This window comes from Bacillus rossius, chromosome 2 (genome assembly GCF_032445375.1).
Source record: "Bacillus rossius redtenbacheri isolate Brsri chromosome 2, Brsri_v3, whole genome shotgun sequence".
In the NCBI taxonomy this organism is placed as follows: Eukaryota; Metazoa; Arthropoda; class Insecta; order Phasmatodea; family Bacillidae; genus Bacillus; species Bacillus rossius.
Genome location: NC_086331.1, coordinates 124,247,311 through 124,268,278, shown reverse-complemented (window position 1 = coordinate 124,268,278; position 20,968 = coordinate 124,247,311). Strand labels below are relative to the sequence as shown.

The 20,968-nt window shown below is 34.3% G+C and overlaps 1 protein-coding gene across 3 annotated transcripts in view; it reads right to left on the bottom strand.

Annotated features, from left to right (window-relative positions):
• Positions 1-14,763: 14,763 nt before the first annotated feature.
• The window catches only part of LOC134529754 (arfGAP with SH3 domain, ANK repeat and PH domain-containing protein), an 89,904-nt gene continuing 83,699 nt past the window's right edge, over positions 14,764-20,968 (bottom strand). For all 3 annotated transcript variants that reach the window (XM_063364152.1, XM_063364153.1, XM_063364155.1), the window contains 2 exons: positions 16,288-16,529; positions 14,764-15,437 (listed from right to left, as the gene is read on the bottom strand). In XM_063364152.1, the coding sequence (XP_063220222.1) occupies positions 15,204-15,437; positions 16,288-16,529 (476 nt within the window). In that variant the 3' untranslated portion in view covers positions 14,764-15,203. The remainder of the gene's footprint in view (positions 15,438-16,287; positions 16,530-20,968) is intronic.

Genomic DNA, 20,968 nt, shown 5'->3' with positions numbered 1-20,968 from the left:
CATTGGGCCATACTATAAGCTATTATGGGTTGCATAGTGACCATAGGCCATATTTTTGACACCTCTTATATATAACATCCATGGGGAAAATTAGTTGTAAAGACTATGCAGATTATACAGTATGATAATAAAAATAAATAAATAAAAATAATAACAAAAACAATACAACAACAACAATAACAACAACAAACACTGATATAGAGTTATTGTTGATGAAGAGTGGAATGTTGCAGGAGTATCACCCACAGGGGTGTGGCCAAATATTTAGTTAATTAATGCCCATAAAAGTTTGATACTTTTTGGTTATGGTTAAATATTTATAAATGCCAAATTCATTAGTAATAAATTATTTAGTGATCTTCTGTACATGAAAATATGATTATAAATCATCACTAGAAAATCAATCTTGACTAGAACACAATACACCTACAAATAGATGATAACTAACCACATTGCTACAGCTAAAGAGCTTTTTGTTTGGTAATCATTCATACTTTGTCCACAATAGCGCTAACATCCAGACATCTGATAAAACTCCTAAAACTACAGACAAACAATTGTTACATATTTTACTATACATTTCACACTAAAGCCAAATTTTTCCTTAGCAAAAGTTTTGATATAGTACTACTGCACTCATCACAAATGAGCATATGTTGAGGCAGAGATGCATAAACAAGTCCCAGATATTCACAGAAAGGCTGCTTTCAATTCATATTATATTTAAAATCAGCAAAATACTGTCTTAACATAATTTTTAATTTTGTTTACATAATAGTAATCATATGAATGTTAAATTAGAATTGTGTGTATTTTATCAGAAACTTGTACATGGCTGAAGTAACAAGCAAAATATTCAATTAAAATGGGAGTGATGATGGTATGTGAGAACTAGGTATAAGCATTTGAAAACCACTTGGCTTTTTCTGCACACATTTAAGTCATTCAACAATTTTTCTGAGTACATAAGTGCATAAACATGTAGTTGTCCATCATGCACAAAGATTTTTGTGAGACATTAAACAAAATGGAACTCCTGAGATAAGAAATCAATTCAGTTAAAAAAAAACTACATATATTAAAAAGAACTTACCTTCTTCGGTTATGAATATTTAAAGTTAAAATTTTGCTAACTACTAGCAGATGTTAAAATACCATAATAACCTACAGACAAATATGCATATTGTATTTCAATAAAAAAAAATATTTCAGAATTGTACACCAGAGACTATGAAATATAAGACTAATGTTTCAAAATATATAGTGACTTTATTGCAGGAGACTTTTGAGTACAAATACACATGCAGGATGGTCATGGCTACACACATCAGTACACCTATCCCTCACTTAGCACGTCTTCAGATTGCACGGATTCATTTAGTGCGAAATCGCTGCAGGCAAAAAAAAAAATAGTCGGGCACGACGCCACAAAGTCTGTTTCAACTTCTGTAAACAACAGATGTGTCGTGGGATACAGTTAGCCAAACAAGGGGGGAAGAGATGCACGCGCAGGTCTGTCTACGCTATCGGCTGTTGTACAAACATCAGCTATGGCAAGTTAAATTGCGACTATGGAGTGCAAAGGACCAAAAAATTTTATGTTCGGGTGTATGCCGCCGTGCCGTACCGTTGTCGCCTGGCCACAACCCGGACCGTGAACTCAGTCTAGCCAGTGGCAGGGAATTCACTCAAACAAAAGCAACGTCTGCCCATTCAGTTGCCAGTAACTGTACATGCTTGATCACTCATAATGCATCATGTTCAAGTATTTGAGACAAAACTAGAAGTATTACGGCGCGCAGATTGACATGAAGGCCAAGCTTATGTTGGTTGCACTTTAGTTTTAAGCAAGTCAACTATGTTCACAATTTTCTTTTAAAGACTTTTTAAACATAACCTTTATCTGTTAGTCTGCGTTGCCACGGTGTACCGTTTATAAAAATGTAACCAGCGCTAGTTGGCATCATTCATGTTTGGCTATGTTGCTTCCCGTATAGAGCGCGCACACAGAGTCGAATATCGATATTGATATCTCGCCGATTGCATGCATCGCGCGCTCTCTGTCTTGTGCCGAGTTTACTACATTTGATAGCCCACACTCTTTCGTAGTGTGTACTATGACGATAGTTATGCGTTAGTTCAGGCTCGCATTCGGGTCACAGATTTTGTTATTCTATTTAAAGTTAAAGAAAGGTTTTTGTTGCATGACTTATTAATTTAAATTGTTTGGCGTGCTTTTTTATATTATACTTTTTAAATAAACGTACTTTCCATGAATGGGTATGGTTTTTATGAATAACTTTACCTAACAATTTTTTTTGCATAAAAATCGCACCCCTAATTTTGAAACTTGATTTTAAGTATAAATTTTGCGACGATTATGCAATGAAACACGGTAAGCACTTTAATTTTTGAAAAATTAAAATGTAATTATTCGGACAGTAATATCGGTTTCACTGTCAGTAAAGGATGGTTTAGAAAGATACGTGACGTGAGTTGAAGGTTACGCCCGGACGGGCAAGTCTGCCAGCCAACTGACGATAAAGTACATAACCACATATCTCTCATTACGCGGTGTCGTATTTGTCATACAAATTTCAATGGGAGGCATATAAAGATTAATGGTGTGACATATTTACTAATGCTTCAGAATACGCGATTTCGAATAACACTAGCATTTTTAGGAACGAATTAGTCGTGCTAAGTGAGGGATAGGTGTAAAAAAAAGTTTCAGAATGAAAACATCAAATAATGACTAATCCAATCAAACAAACACTTATTTCTAATACGTTGACAACACTACTAAAATAGGGACATTTTCTCAGTACTTTTGTCGAATCTGGCAAACAAAATTCAGGGTAATCTTAAAATGAAATGAATGCAGAATAAAAAAAGATCTGGTACCAGCAGCTTGATAGATTATAGTAAAATTTTTGCATTCACAAAATATATTTAGAAAAGTGTCCTAAAATTTTTGAACTTTCATAGCAAGACTAACAACAATAACAGTAAGCAGAATAATTCCACCACTTCCCCACATGTTTTTTTTTCTATTTTGTAGCATGAGTAGCAACAATAACAGTAAGCAGAATAAATCTACTTTTCACCCAATAGTTTGTTTTAGCTCAGCACACACCAAAGAGCTTGAAGTGAATGAAGACCATCATGGACAAAATCTTGGTAGGATCAACTACTCATAGGTGCCACAAAGCATTTATTTGGGGGGGGACACTTCAAATCAACACATACCTACACCGTCCTTCTTACGGTAAGTTCTTGTGTTTAATATTGGCTATATTTTCGTATCACCGTTTGCTACATTATGTCTCAGCATAGTGTCATATTAAAGTTAGTTTGTTTGGTTTAATTAAGTATTATTTATGTCGTTTCAAGGTCGCAGATATTGTCACAGTATATTGTCATATAAAGGTTAATTTGTAAATGGGTTTAATTAGGTATTAGTATTCTGTCACAGTACTCACAGTATATTGTCGTTCGTATAAAAGTTAATTTGTAAAAAAAATATTTCTTAAAGTATTCTCGTATTATTATTGCTAGGTATATTGTAGTGTTTCCTTGGCTGACACCGACTCCAAAAATAACAATAATTGTAACTACATATACCTACCTTCTTGCGTGGTAAACACATAGATAGTACCTACATATTGATGAGTAGAAAAAGTAAGTTGATTAATAAGTTGTAGAAGAATACGCAATTATTTTTTTTACTTTTTAGTGCATATTAATTTGTTTTGGAATAGTTTTTTTTAAGTTGGTTTTTTTTGGGTTAATATTTGTGTTTATTTTTTGATTTTTAGTGAATATGAAGTACACTAACTAATTTGTCTGAATATGGGTAGACCTACTAAACGTGCTGCTCATATGAGACTGTGCCGTTTAAATGAATCAAACGAAGTCAGGGAGAAACGCCTATCTCAACAGAGGAAATCTACCTCCAGGACAATTTCAAAAGAGACTTGCGAAGAGCGCAAAAATAGACGTTCGAAAATGCGGCTTAGCATGAAAAAGTTTTGAACAGGGAAAATATCGAAAAACGTAGTCACCGTCTCGGCTTGATCAACAATCGTCTATCGAATGAGACGGAGGAGCAACGTGCCCACCGACTCAGTGTGATACACGATTGTCTATCCAAAGAGACATAAGAGCAACGTGCAAACCATCCCAGCTTGATCCACGTTACGGTAGGTAACAAAAATATCCGGATAGCCTATAAAAGATTCGCCCGAGTATCGTTAATTTGCCCCTAAGAATTGAAGAGTTCCGTTACTTTGTCATGGATCCCATAATCAGAACCTAACCAAACTTTCATCAAACTACCCTTGAAGTACATCCTTTCCAATAAAAAAAAAATCATCAAAATCGGTTGGCGTGATATTGAGTTATTCGTCCATTTGTCGCGCACATACTTAGTGCAAATTTAAGACTTATATGGTTTTATAATGGATGCCATTGTCAGAACTGGACCAAATTGAAATGAGACCACACGGGAAGCACCAGCTTTCAAATAAAAAAAGAATCATCAAAATTGGTTCACCCAGTCGAAAGTTCTGAGGTAACAAAAATATTTAAAAAAAAAACTGTTGAATTGAGAACCTCCTCCTTTTTTGAAGTCGGTTAAAAAAATATAATTGAAATACTTCACTTCAACCCAGCTATCATTTACTGGAAACAATCAGAGCTCGTATGAAGCTGATACCTTAAGTCATAACTGTTACAATCATGTGAACCTGAACATTAGCACCAGCCACCCTCTGACATACACATTGTAATGACCCAGGTTACCGCCCTCCCCACTTGTTAAACAGTTTGATTGATGATTTGTTATGTTGTCTGATCCTATATAATACTTGGTTGTTTACTCGTATGATTTAAATACTAGGTATTTATTCTTTTGAGAGGTATTTGTGCATGTGCAATGTGTTGTATGATCATAATTTACATTATTTCATGCTTTTTTTTCATGCTTTTTAAGTGTATCTGATGATTTGGTTGCTTTATGGTGCACAGCTACTTAAAAGTTATTTTTACCTTTTTTTTTTAGTTAAGTTTTAGTGTGTTCATATAATTTTCTTTGCCATGGTTCTTTGTTTGAAAGCTGGCTGATGCAATAGCTTGCCAGTTAACATAAGCATTGGAGAGAGACAGAGGTTGATTGAGCGGTTCGAGGTACCGATAGGTTGCATGTCGGGCGGTGGCTAAGATACAACATAATAATGTGGTGACGAGAGATTCTTCGCAGCTGAACTTGAAAACTTTTGGTATTCTTCAATTAGAATTCCTTAGACCACAGTCGTTGGAAACAGTCCAAAACATTGAGTGAGTAACTTTGCCGTTACACCATGGATGGATTCCTTCGGCTTATACCGTGAGTTGCAAGCAAACCCGGGACTTTATTACAAACAATATAATTTCCATTTTTCGGTACCTACCAATGGACATTAAATTCGTTTTGAGTCAGTGAAGTTGTTTTTGTGTGGACAGTTTGTATTTTTGACAAATATTTGTTTTCTTGGTCGGAAGATGGCGGATACACTGACTTGTTAATTTTCGTGTTAAGTATACACAAAAACAGTCAAAATCAGTTTGTGCCCAAGATATGTTATTTCAGTAATCAATCATCGACAGTAACAGTTATTTTAGAACTTAAGTATTATTTCAGCACCCAAAACATTTCTTCAAGTGTACATGACCAATGTTGAGCTAGCTGGAGGTCTGGAGTATAACAACATTCAATTCCTACGTCATCACAAAGTATCAAAAACTGACAGAAACATTTTGGTTAGCACAGAATTATCTTTATTACACAAGATGATATGGCCAGATTGGCCGATAAACACAACAACTATCTGAGAATGTGTACATATATGGGATACTTCGGGCATATACTTATGTATGAATGCACATTAGAAGTTATACTTCTTTGGCACGATTGGATAACAAAATAAAAAATATCTTGTAAGTTACACAGGAATACTTTGTGTTACATTGACTTTCTTTCCTGGCAACAAAAGATAATACAAATACATAAAACTGGTCTTTATTATTACAAATCACAAGAACGAGGTAGCACAATATGCATGAACTTTAGACAGCAACCGTTGGTTTGACAAATAAACTACAGCATAAATGCAAACATCAAACTTGACAGATAGCACAGAGTTTGTCAAATTAAATGGACCCAACACAGTAGTAAATATCATTGATGACATGTATGTTCAAACAGAACTTTCTTGGTTAATAAGTTGTAAATAAACCTGATGAAAACCAAATTACAGACACTGTTAGCTGGTTTAGGTTATTATACTTATAGTTAATAGTTAAATATTAAAAATATATTCATGAGCACACATTTTTAAAATTTGTTTGTTATATTAACCTTTTAATTGCTATGGCCATAGATATATTCGTTTGAAATCTATGGGTGTCATCAGACATGCATAAAACTGCTTGTGCGAAAGACAAATATAGCCATCTATGCATCTTACGCATTCGCTGCTACAGACTGTTTTATTTGCTCGTAAGCAAATACAACCTAGTACAGTAAAACTCGCTTAAGACATTCCCGCATTATACGTTTTCCCGTTTATAAAGTTAAAATAATTATTCCCTTGATCACTTACATATATCCCTATGTTAATTTTTCCCATTTAAAACGTTTGCATTCATAAATGCTTCCCGCATATAACGTTCATTTCAGGAATAAAATAATGTAATAAATTTTATCTTTACACTTTTAAACTTTAATTAAAGTTAAACTTTTAGACAATTTTTCCAAAACAATAACAAACACGACCATCATACCTTTGCCACACGCAGCACCATGTTATGATATATTTTTCAACCAATCATCTGCTTGCATTCGTATCCTTTGTGAGGCTGTTCAATCTGTACACAATTTCCCTCATTTGAGGCATAACATCTTACAAATACAAAACAAAAATAAACCACTACCCATTCGTTGACCTGATTGCGTGACACGTGACACAACTGGTACAACAATATGAGGAACTAATTCAGTTTAATCGTTTGTTGAACACTGTGGTAAAAATTTTATATGGTGAACGTAATGATTAACATTTTAGTTTACTCATCTTGCTACAATTTCCATTTTTGGCTGGACTTATACTGTATTAACCCGTAAATTGCGCACAATTTTTCGTAAAACGTGTGTTAAAAAATCATAGCACGAGGCTTACTCAAAACTTGACAACGCCGCATGGCAATGCTGTATTATGGACAGGTTTCTTCAAGCTCCAAGGTTGGTTAACCTGCTACTGCTTAAAGGAACGACGGACATCTTGAATGTTGATTATGCTTTGTGATTTTGTTTTTATGTAAGAAGAAGACGTTGCAATGATTGCTGAAGGTTTATGATAGCGATCATCTATGCCTACTAAAAAAAAACCTAAAATGATTTAAATAAAAGCTCAGGATATGATAACTTGTGCCTTGGGTGGAAAAAATGTTTCGGGAAATCGTATACGCAGTTGTGGGGGGGGGGGGGGGGGGGGAGAATTGGTTCTGAGTGATGGTGTTATTGCAATAAAAAGTTTAATTAAAAGGTAAGAACTTATAGCATGTGCTACCTAAGCAATTTTCAATATATTTTGTTTATAATCTTTCTAACATGGTATTGATTTTGGTTGTCCGTGACCTGAGATGTTTATGGCGCTTCATTGATGTACAAAAAAACAGCTGCGATCGGTAGCCATTACATTGAAGACTTTTTTTACCGGTACATCACGGAAAACATATTATTCAGAGTTAATCCATAAATAAAATATCTATTACTTGGTATATTTAGATACATGTATTTACGACAATGAATTGTACTGAAAATATTTAAAATTTTTGTAATACCCTTTAAGCAAAATTAAAGAATGCTGCAAAAACAACCGCAGAGGTTAACACCAGTACTAAGATTGCTAACTGTGCTGAAGTTAGCTCTATCCGCTGGATCTATTTACCGCCCAGTGTGTCATTGTATAGAGCTTGGGACAACAGCCTACATGATTCCATGCAACTAAGGCAAATTCTGTCACGTTTTAATTTTTTTAATTCAAAATGTGCAATGATGCTGATAGACCAAATGACTATCCTACAGGTGTCTACTACATTAAAAATAAAACTTAAGAACAGGTAGCATCAATTTCTCTGAGTGCCTCCGATGTGTGATTTTCAAACATTAATTTTCCCCCATCCACTTTGGCCATTGGTAATGATAGAGCTAATACATAAGGGCCTTCCTATAGGTGTCTACACCATTAAAAAATAAAATTAGAGAGGCAAACACTAAAGTTTGCACCAGAATCTCTGAGGGTCTCCAATGTGTGGTTTTCATGGTAACTTAAAAGGTAATTCAATATTTTGAATAATTACTTAATTCAATAATAAACATTTTAAAGTACTGCAAGGCTTTTAACTAACAACAAATATTTGTGGTAATGGAATCCCACAAATGGCCTAATTTTAAAAGAGAAAGCTGAACCAACAGCGCATAACCTAAATATGTCATTTTAATGATTTTTTTTAATGTAGTAACTGATCTGTACTATTTCCCTTTTAAGAAATTTTCCCTGTTAATAAGTTTTTACTATCCAGTCCCTTGAAAAACGTCTGAACAGGGTTTTACTGTAGTTGTTTCTGTTACTACACAAGTGTATCACATTTATAATAGTGTGTGTAGGTGTTTCTGTTGCACACAATAGCATTTTTTATTGCCAGCAGCATTGTTATTACTAGTGATGCATTTATGAGCATGACTACACACTATCAATAGTGAATATTTCTCGACTTTTTCTATCAATCTAAGACATTATATTGTATCCTTCCTTACATATTGAGTTGACATACATTTGTATCTAGCCTACTGTACACTTTTTGTGGTATTTTACCATTCACTTTGTTGACATTCTACTTGCTGTTCTATAAGACTAGTCATCACTGAGTTAGCACAGATTTTTATTTGTGACATCTGTGAATTGCTATTTATATTATTTTGATTTGTTTAGATTTATTTTATTGTTATACTTTGTTTTATTTTGATCGTTTCTTACCGTGGTTTGAGAAACTTTCTAATGGAAAGTTCTAGTTTTGTGCGTCATTGTCGAGCTGATTGACTCTCTGTAATCGCCACTATGCAATGATACAGAAAAAATACACGAATGAGGAATTATTGGCACTGTTTCAAAAAAGTAATTGAAATGATATTGGCAGTATTTCTGGCACAGACGACAGTTAAAGTTCCACTTACTGCTGTGGGGAAAATCCAGAAGCTACATCCCTGGTAGGCCGAGAAAGCACCGTACCGTAGACAACAAGGTGAAAGACACAACAACAGAAAATTACTCTAAAACACATCTTCATATGAAATAAAATAAAAGGGAAATTAGCTCCCTTGTTCTCTTCAAAGAGACTTCCGACGCAAAAAAAAACTGCAAACAAGAAATGCAGATCCGACCTCCCGTGAGGTTACACAGAGACTCCCTGGAAGGAGGTGGGGTTTAATAGTTTCCCCTTTGGCCGATAGCGAGAGCGTTGCGCTTGAGTGTGGCGCAATGCGGCTTACAATAGCTACAACGGGGAGGGGGGAGGGGTTAGAGTAAAGTTAAAGGAAATGCTCAGAGGTAGCAAAAACCACGACTACCAGAGGCTTTAATTTAGTTCGAGGACAGTCCAACAGGTGTCGCACGGGGTCCTCTGCAGGGGTAGTGGTTGCCCAGTCCTGTCAGTAAGGCAAAAAAGGGGGGGACTTGCGACAAGATGGCAGGTAAGACTAGGACGGGGAGAGGAGAGGGAAATCATGCTGACTTAGTGGCGAGACCTAGTGGAGGGGACGAAAATGCCATGCGATGCTGGGAACAGTGCTTATGGGGCTGGATGCAAGGTACCATGTGTATCTGGCACGACAGGAACAGGAGCCAGGATGTAACGGCGCGTGCTTGAAGTCGTACGTGATGGCAGACGGGCAGAATCCAACCCGCTGCTAACGTGGCACTATCGGCAGCATAGCACGGTAGCACTAGGAGTGGACGGACAGACTGTATAATGCTTAAATAATAAGAATCCCATTGAATGAAAAAAAAAATAAAAAGATTGAATGTATGCCCCTGAACACTGATCAAAAGTACGACTAAATAAAAACATGAGATGGTGCTGAGAAAATCACTAATTTGCAGCACACAAGCATGTGTATGCAGGCCATTCTTGCTGAAAAAACTGTTTAGAGACAACTGATCCAGGCCACAAAAATAGATAAAGGCCATAGTAGCTCTGTAGACAAATTTACACGTTAGCATCTGTAATAGGCTAAACAATAATTAAAACACTTCTTTACCACAGTTTCTTCAAATCAGGAAATAAGTTAGAGATGTAAAAAGTTGACTGAATAAGTTTACTAAAATAATATGCAAGGCAGTATGTATGATGTTTAAATTGTCCAAGATTATATGTAACACCTAGAAAAAATTATTTTTTAAAGTGAACCATAGCACTGTGGGAAGTTAAGTAGGAAAGCTAGTAGTTAAAAAATTTTTTTTTTAATAATAACCACATTACAAACTACAAAGGCTTGGAAGACATCCAACATATGTGAGCAACATACTTATTATGCCCTTAATGCTGTAACAGGATATACAACCAGAAAAGGTGAGCTTTCAGCTGTAAGCATATAAGTTCTACTCCTTAACTGAAGAAGTGAACTGCTACCCTTGAACTTGGAACTATCCACGCTGTAAAATCTGAGTACTAAAAAAAAAAGAGCACTTGACAATTTTCTCTGTTTGGCTAACTGCAAAAATACACAGGAAAACAAGTATTTTGGATGTAGTGCATGATGGTTCCAAAGAATGAAAACAAGTGACACAAATAACAATCATGAATTGTTTCATCTGTGTTAGTTTCTCATATTACTTGAAAGAAAATATGAATACTATATTGGTAAAATTGTCAGTACCCATGTCATGAAAAGTTAAGATACTGAAGATGTTGGATTTGTGATTGAAGAGGAAGAAGTTTGTAGGTATCTCATTTTTGGAAACAATTTTAGTTCTCAGAAACTATTATGGACTGGACTGTCAAACCAACTTGTTTAACAATGGGAAATTGGAGAGAAAGTCAAGGGTTCATCAGTTGCGATTGAAACAAACAAAAATTTACATTTTTCTTTTTCCCAGCTGAAAATAAATATAAACTGTAAACAATGAAACACTTTTGTGAACATTACTCTTATATATCAATCAGCCTTTGTTTTGAAAATTCTAAAATTCAAAAAGCTAATAAAACTTATTGCTGATTGTGGTGTTCTTTTTAAAGTGAGTTCCATTTTAAAATAATAAAACTTTTAGCTAAAATTCTAAGGGCCAAGTTTTTAAGTAGGATATGTATTTACAACTGTTATTGAATTAAATGGTCATCAATTTTGTATGTATTTTGCTTTATTGAAGACTCTACACATCATTAATATTGAATTGTGGGCCTTATAATTCACTTTATCATGGCACAGTATTATTTTTAATTATAAATAAGTAATACTATTTTAAAACATTTCTTTAAATATACAATGAATTAGTGGCAGTTCATATGCTGAAACATTTCCAACATTCAGCAATTCCCTCCTTTTAAAAGAATTTAATAGTCTCACAAAAATATTATTAAGCTGTTTTATCATACAAAGTACACATTTTAGTAAAGCACAATAGACAAAATTACTATGCAGTACAATCTAGACCAATAGCTAAACAAGTAGAGAATATCACTGTAGGGCGAAAATAAAAATTCTGTACTTCAGTGACTGTGTCCATAAAAATATGAAAATAGTCATTCCTAAGAAACTGATTCATTAGAACCTGAGAGTTTATTCAAAGTTTCTTCTACTCTATCATAACGTTTTGATGTTGACACCAACAGACAAATTGCTAGCTGAAAGAAATCAACTAGTCTGAATATTTGAAATGCTTTTCTAAGCGCTCGATCATTACAAAAATGTTTGGGTTCAAACATTTCTTACCACAAATCTCCTGCCCTTCCCTTCCGGGTGTTCCAGATAGACATCATGGAAACACTAAAACACTGTTGTCTCTACATAATTTATCACCAAATTGTAGTAATTTCTATTAACACCCTTACAAAATGGTTGTTTATTGTACAAATGTGCAAGAGCAAAAATATTTTATTACTAATACTCTGTTGTATATGCACAAAACATCAGGGCCATATTTCATAAAACTACAAGTCTACAAAATACAAGTTATTAGTTACAAGTGAAAGTTTTATAACTGTAAAACTCAATTCTTTCATAAAGAAAATTATTTTACTTGTAAAAGTTGGCACACTAATACAAGTCAATTGAAGTCTACTAGTCGGCTCAGATTGTTTATGTTAACATGTAACTTCATATTGAGACAGAAAGTTTTATGTAAAAAGTGAAATATATGCTTGAAGAACCCGAAAATGCATAGCAAACTGCTAGTGCTAAAGAAAATTTAAAGAACATCCTCATGTAAAATCAAAAAAGGGACCAAATGAATTTATGAACTTAAATTTATAATTTTGCTTTGTCCTTAAAACTTGTCCCCAAAAAAAAAAGGACATATATTAGAGACATTCTTACGCAAAAGTGAAAAAAAAGTACACTAATGAGCAATGTAAATTATTCTTGTTTGTAGAGATTAAGATATGAGTACCATAACTTTATTATCTTTTTCTTGTATATTTATTTGCTCATATTGAGTGCTCATTACATTATAGACATAATATACATACATCATATGTACCACAAAAAATTGAATAAAATATATATATAAGCCTACTAAGGTGGACATGAGTATTAATAAAAAAGACTATTACCATCTTCAAAAATTGTCACAAAATCCATAATAATCATAGGTCTGAAATTGCATGGTGTACTAACCTCAGTAAAATAAATATTAAATTCAACAGTGTTCGTGAATATTATAGCCATTATACTTCCATACCAATCATACAAATCATAACTATAAAATATTTTATTTTGTGATAAGCAAGACTAATGGAACTTATGACACACATTACAAGTCCATGTAGGTTACAAGAAAATGTATGAAACGTGTAATACTACTTGTAGAAACAGCTTGTAACTTGTAAATCTGCACTTGTGAGAGTTTACTTTTATTTTTATGAACCAACTTCCTTGATTTTTTTCATAGCTACAAGGAATTTACTTATGATTATAAGATTTGTAGTTTTAAGAAATAGGGCTTACACCATTTATTTAAAACATAACAAGGAAAATTTAGAGGAAAACATTGCTATGTGTAAAAAATTACTTTAACTACATGTATGCATGTAGGTTAAAGGTGAGAGGAGCTACAGAAAATGATGACTTTGCAAAAAAATATATTGCTTATTTATTACAATACAGTTCAGTGTCATTTAGGTTACTAGACATATACTTGTTACTAATTTGTGAAACTTAAAAATAATAAGTTAAAAAATAAAATAATAAATACAGATATTCAAAAGGTTATGCATTACGCTCAAGCCTACTCTGCCTTTTCAAATATGGCTACATCATTAATAATATTAAAATAGTATTAAACTGTTAACAGATATAGCTGAGTGGTTTGGTTGATGGTGTGGACTGTTGAACTTTTGGGTGAAAATAATTTTGAGTTTGATTCTCCAACAAATTGAATTATTTGTAGTCTTCACAGTGATTTAGGTTTCATTTCCATCCACGCACATAAACTCTTCAAAAATTGAAGGCTGTATGAGAATAAAATGTTCATCTTGTCGTGCCTAACCAATTATTCAGTGATCACCAGTAGGTATTCAGCAAAAATAAATATCATGGTAAAAAACATATAAGTTTTAAAAGTATAAATTACATAATTAAATATCATTTTAGAATGAGACAATGAGTTCAAAATTACAATTTACAAATATTTATTTTTGTTTTTCACACTGTAATTTATAGACTTTATTTTTATTCAAAATTCCCCCAAAAAAATGTTTAAAGGCTATGTATTGTCATGCAAAAATACCAAAGACAGCTGATAAAATAAGAAAACACAAGCTAGACAGCTTAAAAATTTTTCAAGCTTTAATTTGATTGAAGAAAATCCAAATTCTAATGAGACTTTAAAAAAAAAAAACAATTTGGTGGAGGACTTAACTCATAAAGCTTCTCCACCCAGAAAATTAACATGCTGAGGCCTTAACCACTCATAGCAAGTGAGGAAATTGAATTATCATTGTTGCATATAAAAGAATAACAGTTAGACAAAGATGTGTAAATATATTTAAATTCACTGTGAAAATTACGTAAATAGCATCTGAACAGTTAATGCATAAATATACAGCTCATAAGTAATTGTTTACACCATGCTTCCAATCCAAAATCATTTAAATAGAATTGCTGATTGTAAAGTCTAATTTCGACAACAGAGTAGCAGTTGGGTAATACCGATCAGTGGCCAATGAGTATAGAGATGTCACTCGGAACTAAGAAAACCAAACCTTATAAATCTTCCGAGAAAAGTCATTTAACATTCAGGAACTAACTACTTTTCAAGTAACTTAAAATAAACCCCCAGGTGAGTGCTGCATACAAATATGGAAAAAACTGTTCTAAGGCACTCTAAAAAAAATTGTTTTCATTTTAAATAAATTAGAACTAGAACATACAATATTTTGGTTTTCAGGAAGGGTACAGTGATATTTTTAATAATAAGCTACTGCTATAAACAGGTTATGTACACAAAATTCTAGCAAAATATGGTAACTTTATTTACTCTACAAATAAATTTATGCAGTAGCATACATGTAACACTCTGGGTCCTAAAGGCAAGTAGGTATTTGCCATGAATTGATTTTATCTCTTTAAATGGTAAGTTACACACAAATGTTTACATACAAAATCAATGCACATTTGCATGCACAATGTGTAAGTGCACACTAAAGAACTACATTGCCAACTAACAATCTAGAGAACACTATATTTCTAATAAAATTATTTTCACAAAATTGCACAAGGATGATTTTTAAATACAATTCTACAATAATTCTTGACTCCAAAAACTATATTACATAGGTATTGTGTACCAGTAACAATAAACATCTCTCATGTTCTTGGGGTACTAACACGGCATTAAGGCATTAAAGCTGTTAGCAAATGAACTGAAAATTACTATTAAATAAATACATCAATCTGCTAGCATATGAACAAAACTGATGGGAAACATGCCATGTCTAGAAGGATCACTTTCTACATAACCATCTTTCCAATTCTCATCTTCTGTTTGTTCATTTGTCACAATTATCACTTCACCTTCCCTAAATGACAGTTCATCCGGGTTATCAGCATCACAGTCATAAAGAGCACGACACCTTCGCAATCCAGTAACTGCAAGCTTTGTCAAGCATGGTAGAGGCTGAGTCTGCAAAAAGGAAAAACCTATTTATAAAATATGAAGAATGCACAACCAAAAGCAACAGTAACAAATAGTATCAATGAGGTAATATAAGCACTGTTGCACTTTCCTAAGCAACTTTACAGTTTGTGTACACTGCTAATAACGAACCAAAATTTTTACTGTCCCAAACCTAGAATACCAAGTATTTATCAGTGGTAAACTACCTTGAATTGCAGCCACAAACACTTAGATGAAGCAAAACTAAAACTAAAGCCTGATCTAACAATATATTTTAATAACAATGATTTTATTACAAGTAACTCAATGCACAGGTACAATTTATATCACCAGATAGTTATAGGCTATAGCAGAGCAATTATTGACAACCAAGATTATAATAGGTTCCACACCATTAGGGTTCTGAATAAGTTCTCATAAATTTGAATCAAGCTGGCAGGTTGGGATCAAACTTGCAATGTAATGCATTGGCAATCATGGCCATCAATGACCTTCTACTAAAAGGAAAAATAATGTTTATGAAAGGAGTTAATGTCAGTTGTTCAAATATGCATCTGATTTAACATTACAAGGTAAACAACTTTTTTTACACTTGTTGGTATTGAAGCCATGACCTTCACTATAATAGTGTGATGTGTTAGCGATCACAGCCACTGAGAACACTTTCTCTTAAAAGTCCAGTGTTTTACCACTGCACAACCTTACAGAATCCTTGCAAATATGCAAGATAGCAAAGTATCACATGTCTTCACTTCCTACCTCAGCAAATAAAAACTTCCACCACGGGAAATAGGGACACTGTTAGTTCTGCAGCACACACAAATCCAGGGTATATCAAGCATAAAATCAATTTTACCTTCCTCGGTGGTGGTACAGGATTGTGAAAGCATCGTGTTTGTTCCACTTCAGACACTATTGAAGAAATACTCTCTGTTGATTTTCCATTAGATAGTCGAATACTTGTTACGGGACTTGGAGTTGGAGGAGGAGGCCCGCGGGGCCTCGGAACACTACTGCAACCACTACTAGATTTATCACAAACTGCTGAAGGCTTCATAGATGCTTTGTCAGCCGGCGGGATCACAAGTTTAGCACCCACTATAACAAAAACAAACATAAACATGTATACAAATATCATTATACCAAAATAACACAACATACATAATATGAAACAAATTAGTTGGAAACAACACAGATTTTATGACGAGAAGTAACCATTTCTATTCAATAGATTAATATCCACCATATAATCAATTTAATAATAAAAATATACAATAATCCTGAAAAAAAAAAAGTTTTTGATCTAGATTATAACTGTAACTTTTAGTAAAGAATTTAAAGTAGAATTCATCAAGTTTAAAAACATTTATGAACAAAAATCCAAACAAAACAAGGTTAAAGTCAAAAATTTATTTCAAATTAGTACAGTTAACACAATACTTAAAAAATAAATTAATTCATGCAGTTTTGTGAATAGATTTTCTTATAAGTCAAACTAAGACCTTAATTTGAACCATTTGGACTCCTAAACAAAAAAGAAATTCTGTAAGATTAGTTTAAATTTGCTCATTTTATCAACAGGCTCATGTTTATATGTTACATGTGCAAATAATTAGACATTTAATTTCTGAAATACTATTTTACTATACAGGATGACTTTGTAAGTAAAATAATACCCAACTTTGAAGTTACAACCATTAAGTAACTCATAATTACCAAAATAATTATTGGCAGTGTGGCATAATATTGCATAACAAGGCCAAGTTAACAGGAAAATAAGATGATGTTTTTTAAAAAAATTAATATTTATACAGTAAAGTGTGTTCCTGTTAAAACAATACGCAAAGATGTACAGACTGTTCTGAAGTTGCGGGGCATAAATTTAATGGGTGGTGGTGGGAAATGTCAAAACAAGCAATTTTTGTTAAGGAACAATGTACAGAAATTTTTAGGGCATGAGAGCACTACACCACTGGCTGAGAGAACTAGCGAGCACAGATGTTTAGAGTTAGCCGTACACATTAGCAACCAGTAGTTTGGTGTACATTACTCTACGTACTATGAAACTCTTCAGTTTTAGGCATTTGCTGGTTAAGTCATACGAAGGTCTTCCTACCCTGTACATTTCTGTTGTGAAAGCGCCCTTAGTCTGTTTCTGCTGCAATTTGCCAAACTCCCCACCCCGTGCACCATCCACATATCAGCCATCTTAGAGAGTGTAAAGTCTGCCGTGTATTGCTGTACTGCTGTACTGCTGTACAGCTGTACCGTACTCACTAACAGTAGACACTGTGCTAATCGAGTAAAGCCAAATGTGTAAACGTACCACAACCACCACCACAGCAGACTGTTGGTTGATACTGCATTTATTTGAGTACCTCTAAATCTAAGGCACACAGAGAAGAGACTGGAGTTGACTTGACCGCACTACGGTGGCTATGCAGACCTGAGTGAACAAGTGACAGGAGATCGCACTTCATTCTGAGCTAGGGGGTGCAAACTGTGACGATGTGTGAAAGACATGTGCTCTGGATCAGAGTCAATAATCCAAAACAGGAAATGTAGAATTTGCAGTTAGTGTGTTACTAGCGAATAACAGGAAGGATTTGGTTAAGTGCATATGTAAAACAAGGAGAATCTTTTGGGGGGATCCACACATTAGTGCCGGGATCGAACTGATAAGCAGTTTAAAAACTATTTTAGGCTACGCAGGTCTCAGTTTGAAGATATTCACAATATTATTGCTGCTGATATAAGTTAAGATGAGTACAAACTGGTGCAAACCAATATGTTCTCAAGAAAAACTTGCTGTTTAGGTTTGAAAACAAAAATACGTATACTACAAAATGTTATTTAAAGATTTTTACATTATATGTCAAGTGTTATTATTATTATTATTATTTTTTAATGTGTTGTCTCTGTTGGACAGGTACAGGGAAATCATTGGAATGCAATTTGGCTTCATTTGTAACCGATTGAAATGCCTGAACCTACAACAGAACTGAAATTAATAGGTGAAGGGTTCAAGAAGATGTGGAACGTTGATCACTGTATTGGTGCGTTAGATGGCAAGCATATACAAATTAAAGCTCCTCCCAATTCAGGTTCATCGAATTTTAACTACAAGAAAACATTTTCAATTGCATTGTTGGCCTTAAGTAAACATCAACTATGCAGTTACCATGGTGAATGGTGGTGCTAAAGGACGCTTCGGTGATGGCGGAATTTTCTCCAGTAGCTTTATAGGAGAGCGCTTAAAGACAGGACAGAATACACCTCTTGATGATGCATTATATGATAGAGGGGAATCAATGCCTTACGTACCAGTTGCAGATGAGGAATTTCCTCTGTTAAAACAAGTTATGCATCCTAACCCAGGAAAGACCCTAAGTAGAAAACATTACATATATATTTACAGTTGTCATGTGTTGAGGAAAATGCGTTTGGCATACTGGCTGCTCGATGAAGTCATCCACAAACTGTTTGAAATATCAGTGGAATTAGTTAAATAAGTCAGTGAAGGCCACTTGTACACTCCGCAATAAATATTTACCAGAGATGTAAGTGACAACATGGTTCATCTAAATGAAGTTCAGGCGGACAACGTGATACAACTCAGAGCGGTGCCCACCAGAAGTACGAAAGAATCATTCGTAGTGAGGGATTCCTTCATGCGTTATTTCAATTCGCAACATGCTAAAGTACTGTGGCAGTAGAATGTAGATTAAAGATGTTTATAATACGCACTTTGATTATTACTGTTCTCATAATAATTTTATTTATTATAATTTCTTGTCATGTAACAACATTAAAATATCACATTATTATTATTATTTTGAAGTGGTATGGCTGGCCTCCCACTCATATTTGGGAGGTTTTATAATCATACTGCTTGCTGTGTATACTTTTGCCAAGTCGCCTGCACGGAACCTTGTGCCGACGACTTCTGTGCATTGCACGAGCCGTATCCCTTATTGCCTTGCCACATTCGGCAACTGGCCCTGGACATGTGCGGCCAATAGCCCCACTGGGAGGCCCATGTCAGTTCACTGTTGCTAGGTCACGTCGTGTAACGTGCAACGTGCCCATGCCTTGTGACTCCTTAGCCAACGCACTAAGTCAGTGACATCTGACAGTGATACTAATCTGTCTCTCCCACCCCTTTTGAGGTACATTTATACTGGTGTTCGGGCATCCGAAAGCCACTTCCCTGCTGGCTGTCCGAGAAAATCGCTGTTCGTCGCCGCCACCTACAAGCCTGAAGATGCACTCCTGGCACCACCCACTCCGACTCTAGTTTTAACAGAGATGCCTCTCATCCGCTTGTAATAAATTGTCACACTTGCACTTGTTTAAACTTGCGTACTTCCTTTAAAACAGATTACTGCTTGGCTTACCATTAAAATTTAGTTTCATGCTAACATGAGTGTGTATACAGATGAAAATATTTTGTATTTAGAAAGTACCGTATCTGCAGAACTGTGAGTGAGAACTGTGTTGCACCTAAAATTGAATAGTACAAAAACTATCAAGATATAACCTAAACTAAGAGAATAAGATATAATAAAATAAATGGCTCTGTAATAATAAAAATTAAAATGACAACATGCATTGTTGAAATAGATAGCTACTGAAATGACACAACATTAAAAACCTTTGTAACTAACCCAAAGTAATCATAATATATTTCGAGGTAAGGAAGACCTATAAACTAAACATTACTGTGTACAGTTTCTATGTAATTTCTAAAAATGTCACTTATTGGTAGTCCACTCATACTTTCACTGGTGACACTTTCAGGAGTGACATTTACAAATTCTGTACAGCTACGTGTACATTGGGATGTTACATCTTGTGGAGCTGTAGATGAAGACATGCTGGTCTTCAGCTTCGGAGACAGCAGCAAATAACTTATTCTTAATAACACTCTGAAGGTTTGGTGTGTTTTTGTTGCTGCATACATAAGAGTCAAAAAACAGTTTTAGATCATCAGAAGGTTGCGTTAATTGATTTCACCATGTGTCTCTTTCTCGAGTCCTTGCCTTTCTAATTATTACTTGTTCTCGAAGAAAATCAATGGTCGATTTGGAAACCTTAGCTCTTTTTACTTTTTGCTCATTCTGTGAAGCTTCGTTTGACGAAGATATAGCATCAGATCGTGGTTGCATACTGTTTTCAACTTCATTTTATATGTCTTCTTATATGTTTTCTTGTTTGTACATCTGGGCCTATCTTTCATATAGTCTGTAGAAATGCCATTTGTTGTGAATATTTAAAAAGTTTGGAAATAGCAGCTTGTTCCTATTTTTAAAATTAGCTTCCAAAGGCTTTACACTACTTTGGTATGCATCACGCAACTTCATCCACATTGTTTTGGCCGTATCACCTGCAATAAATATTACATTACTTATAACGTTATAACATATGTAGGTATTATTGAAGGCCCAGAAATTTTGCAGATTCATTGAGCATCAGGTTTAACATTGAAGTTGTTTGTAGACTTGAGATGCTCTGTAATTATTATTGGCTGTTGCCTT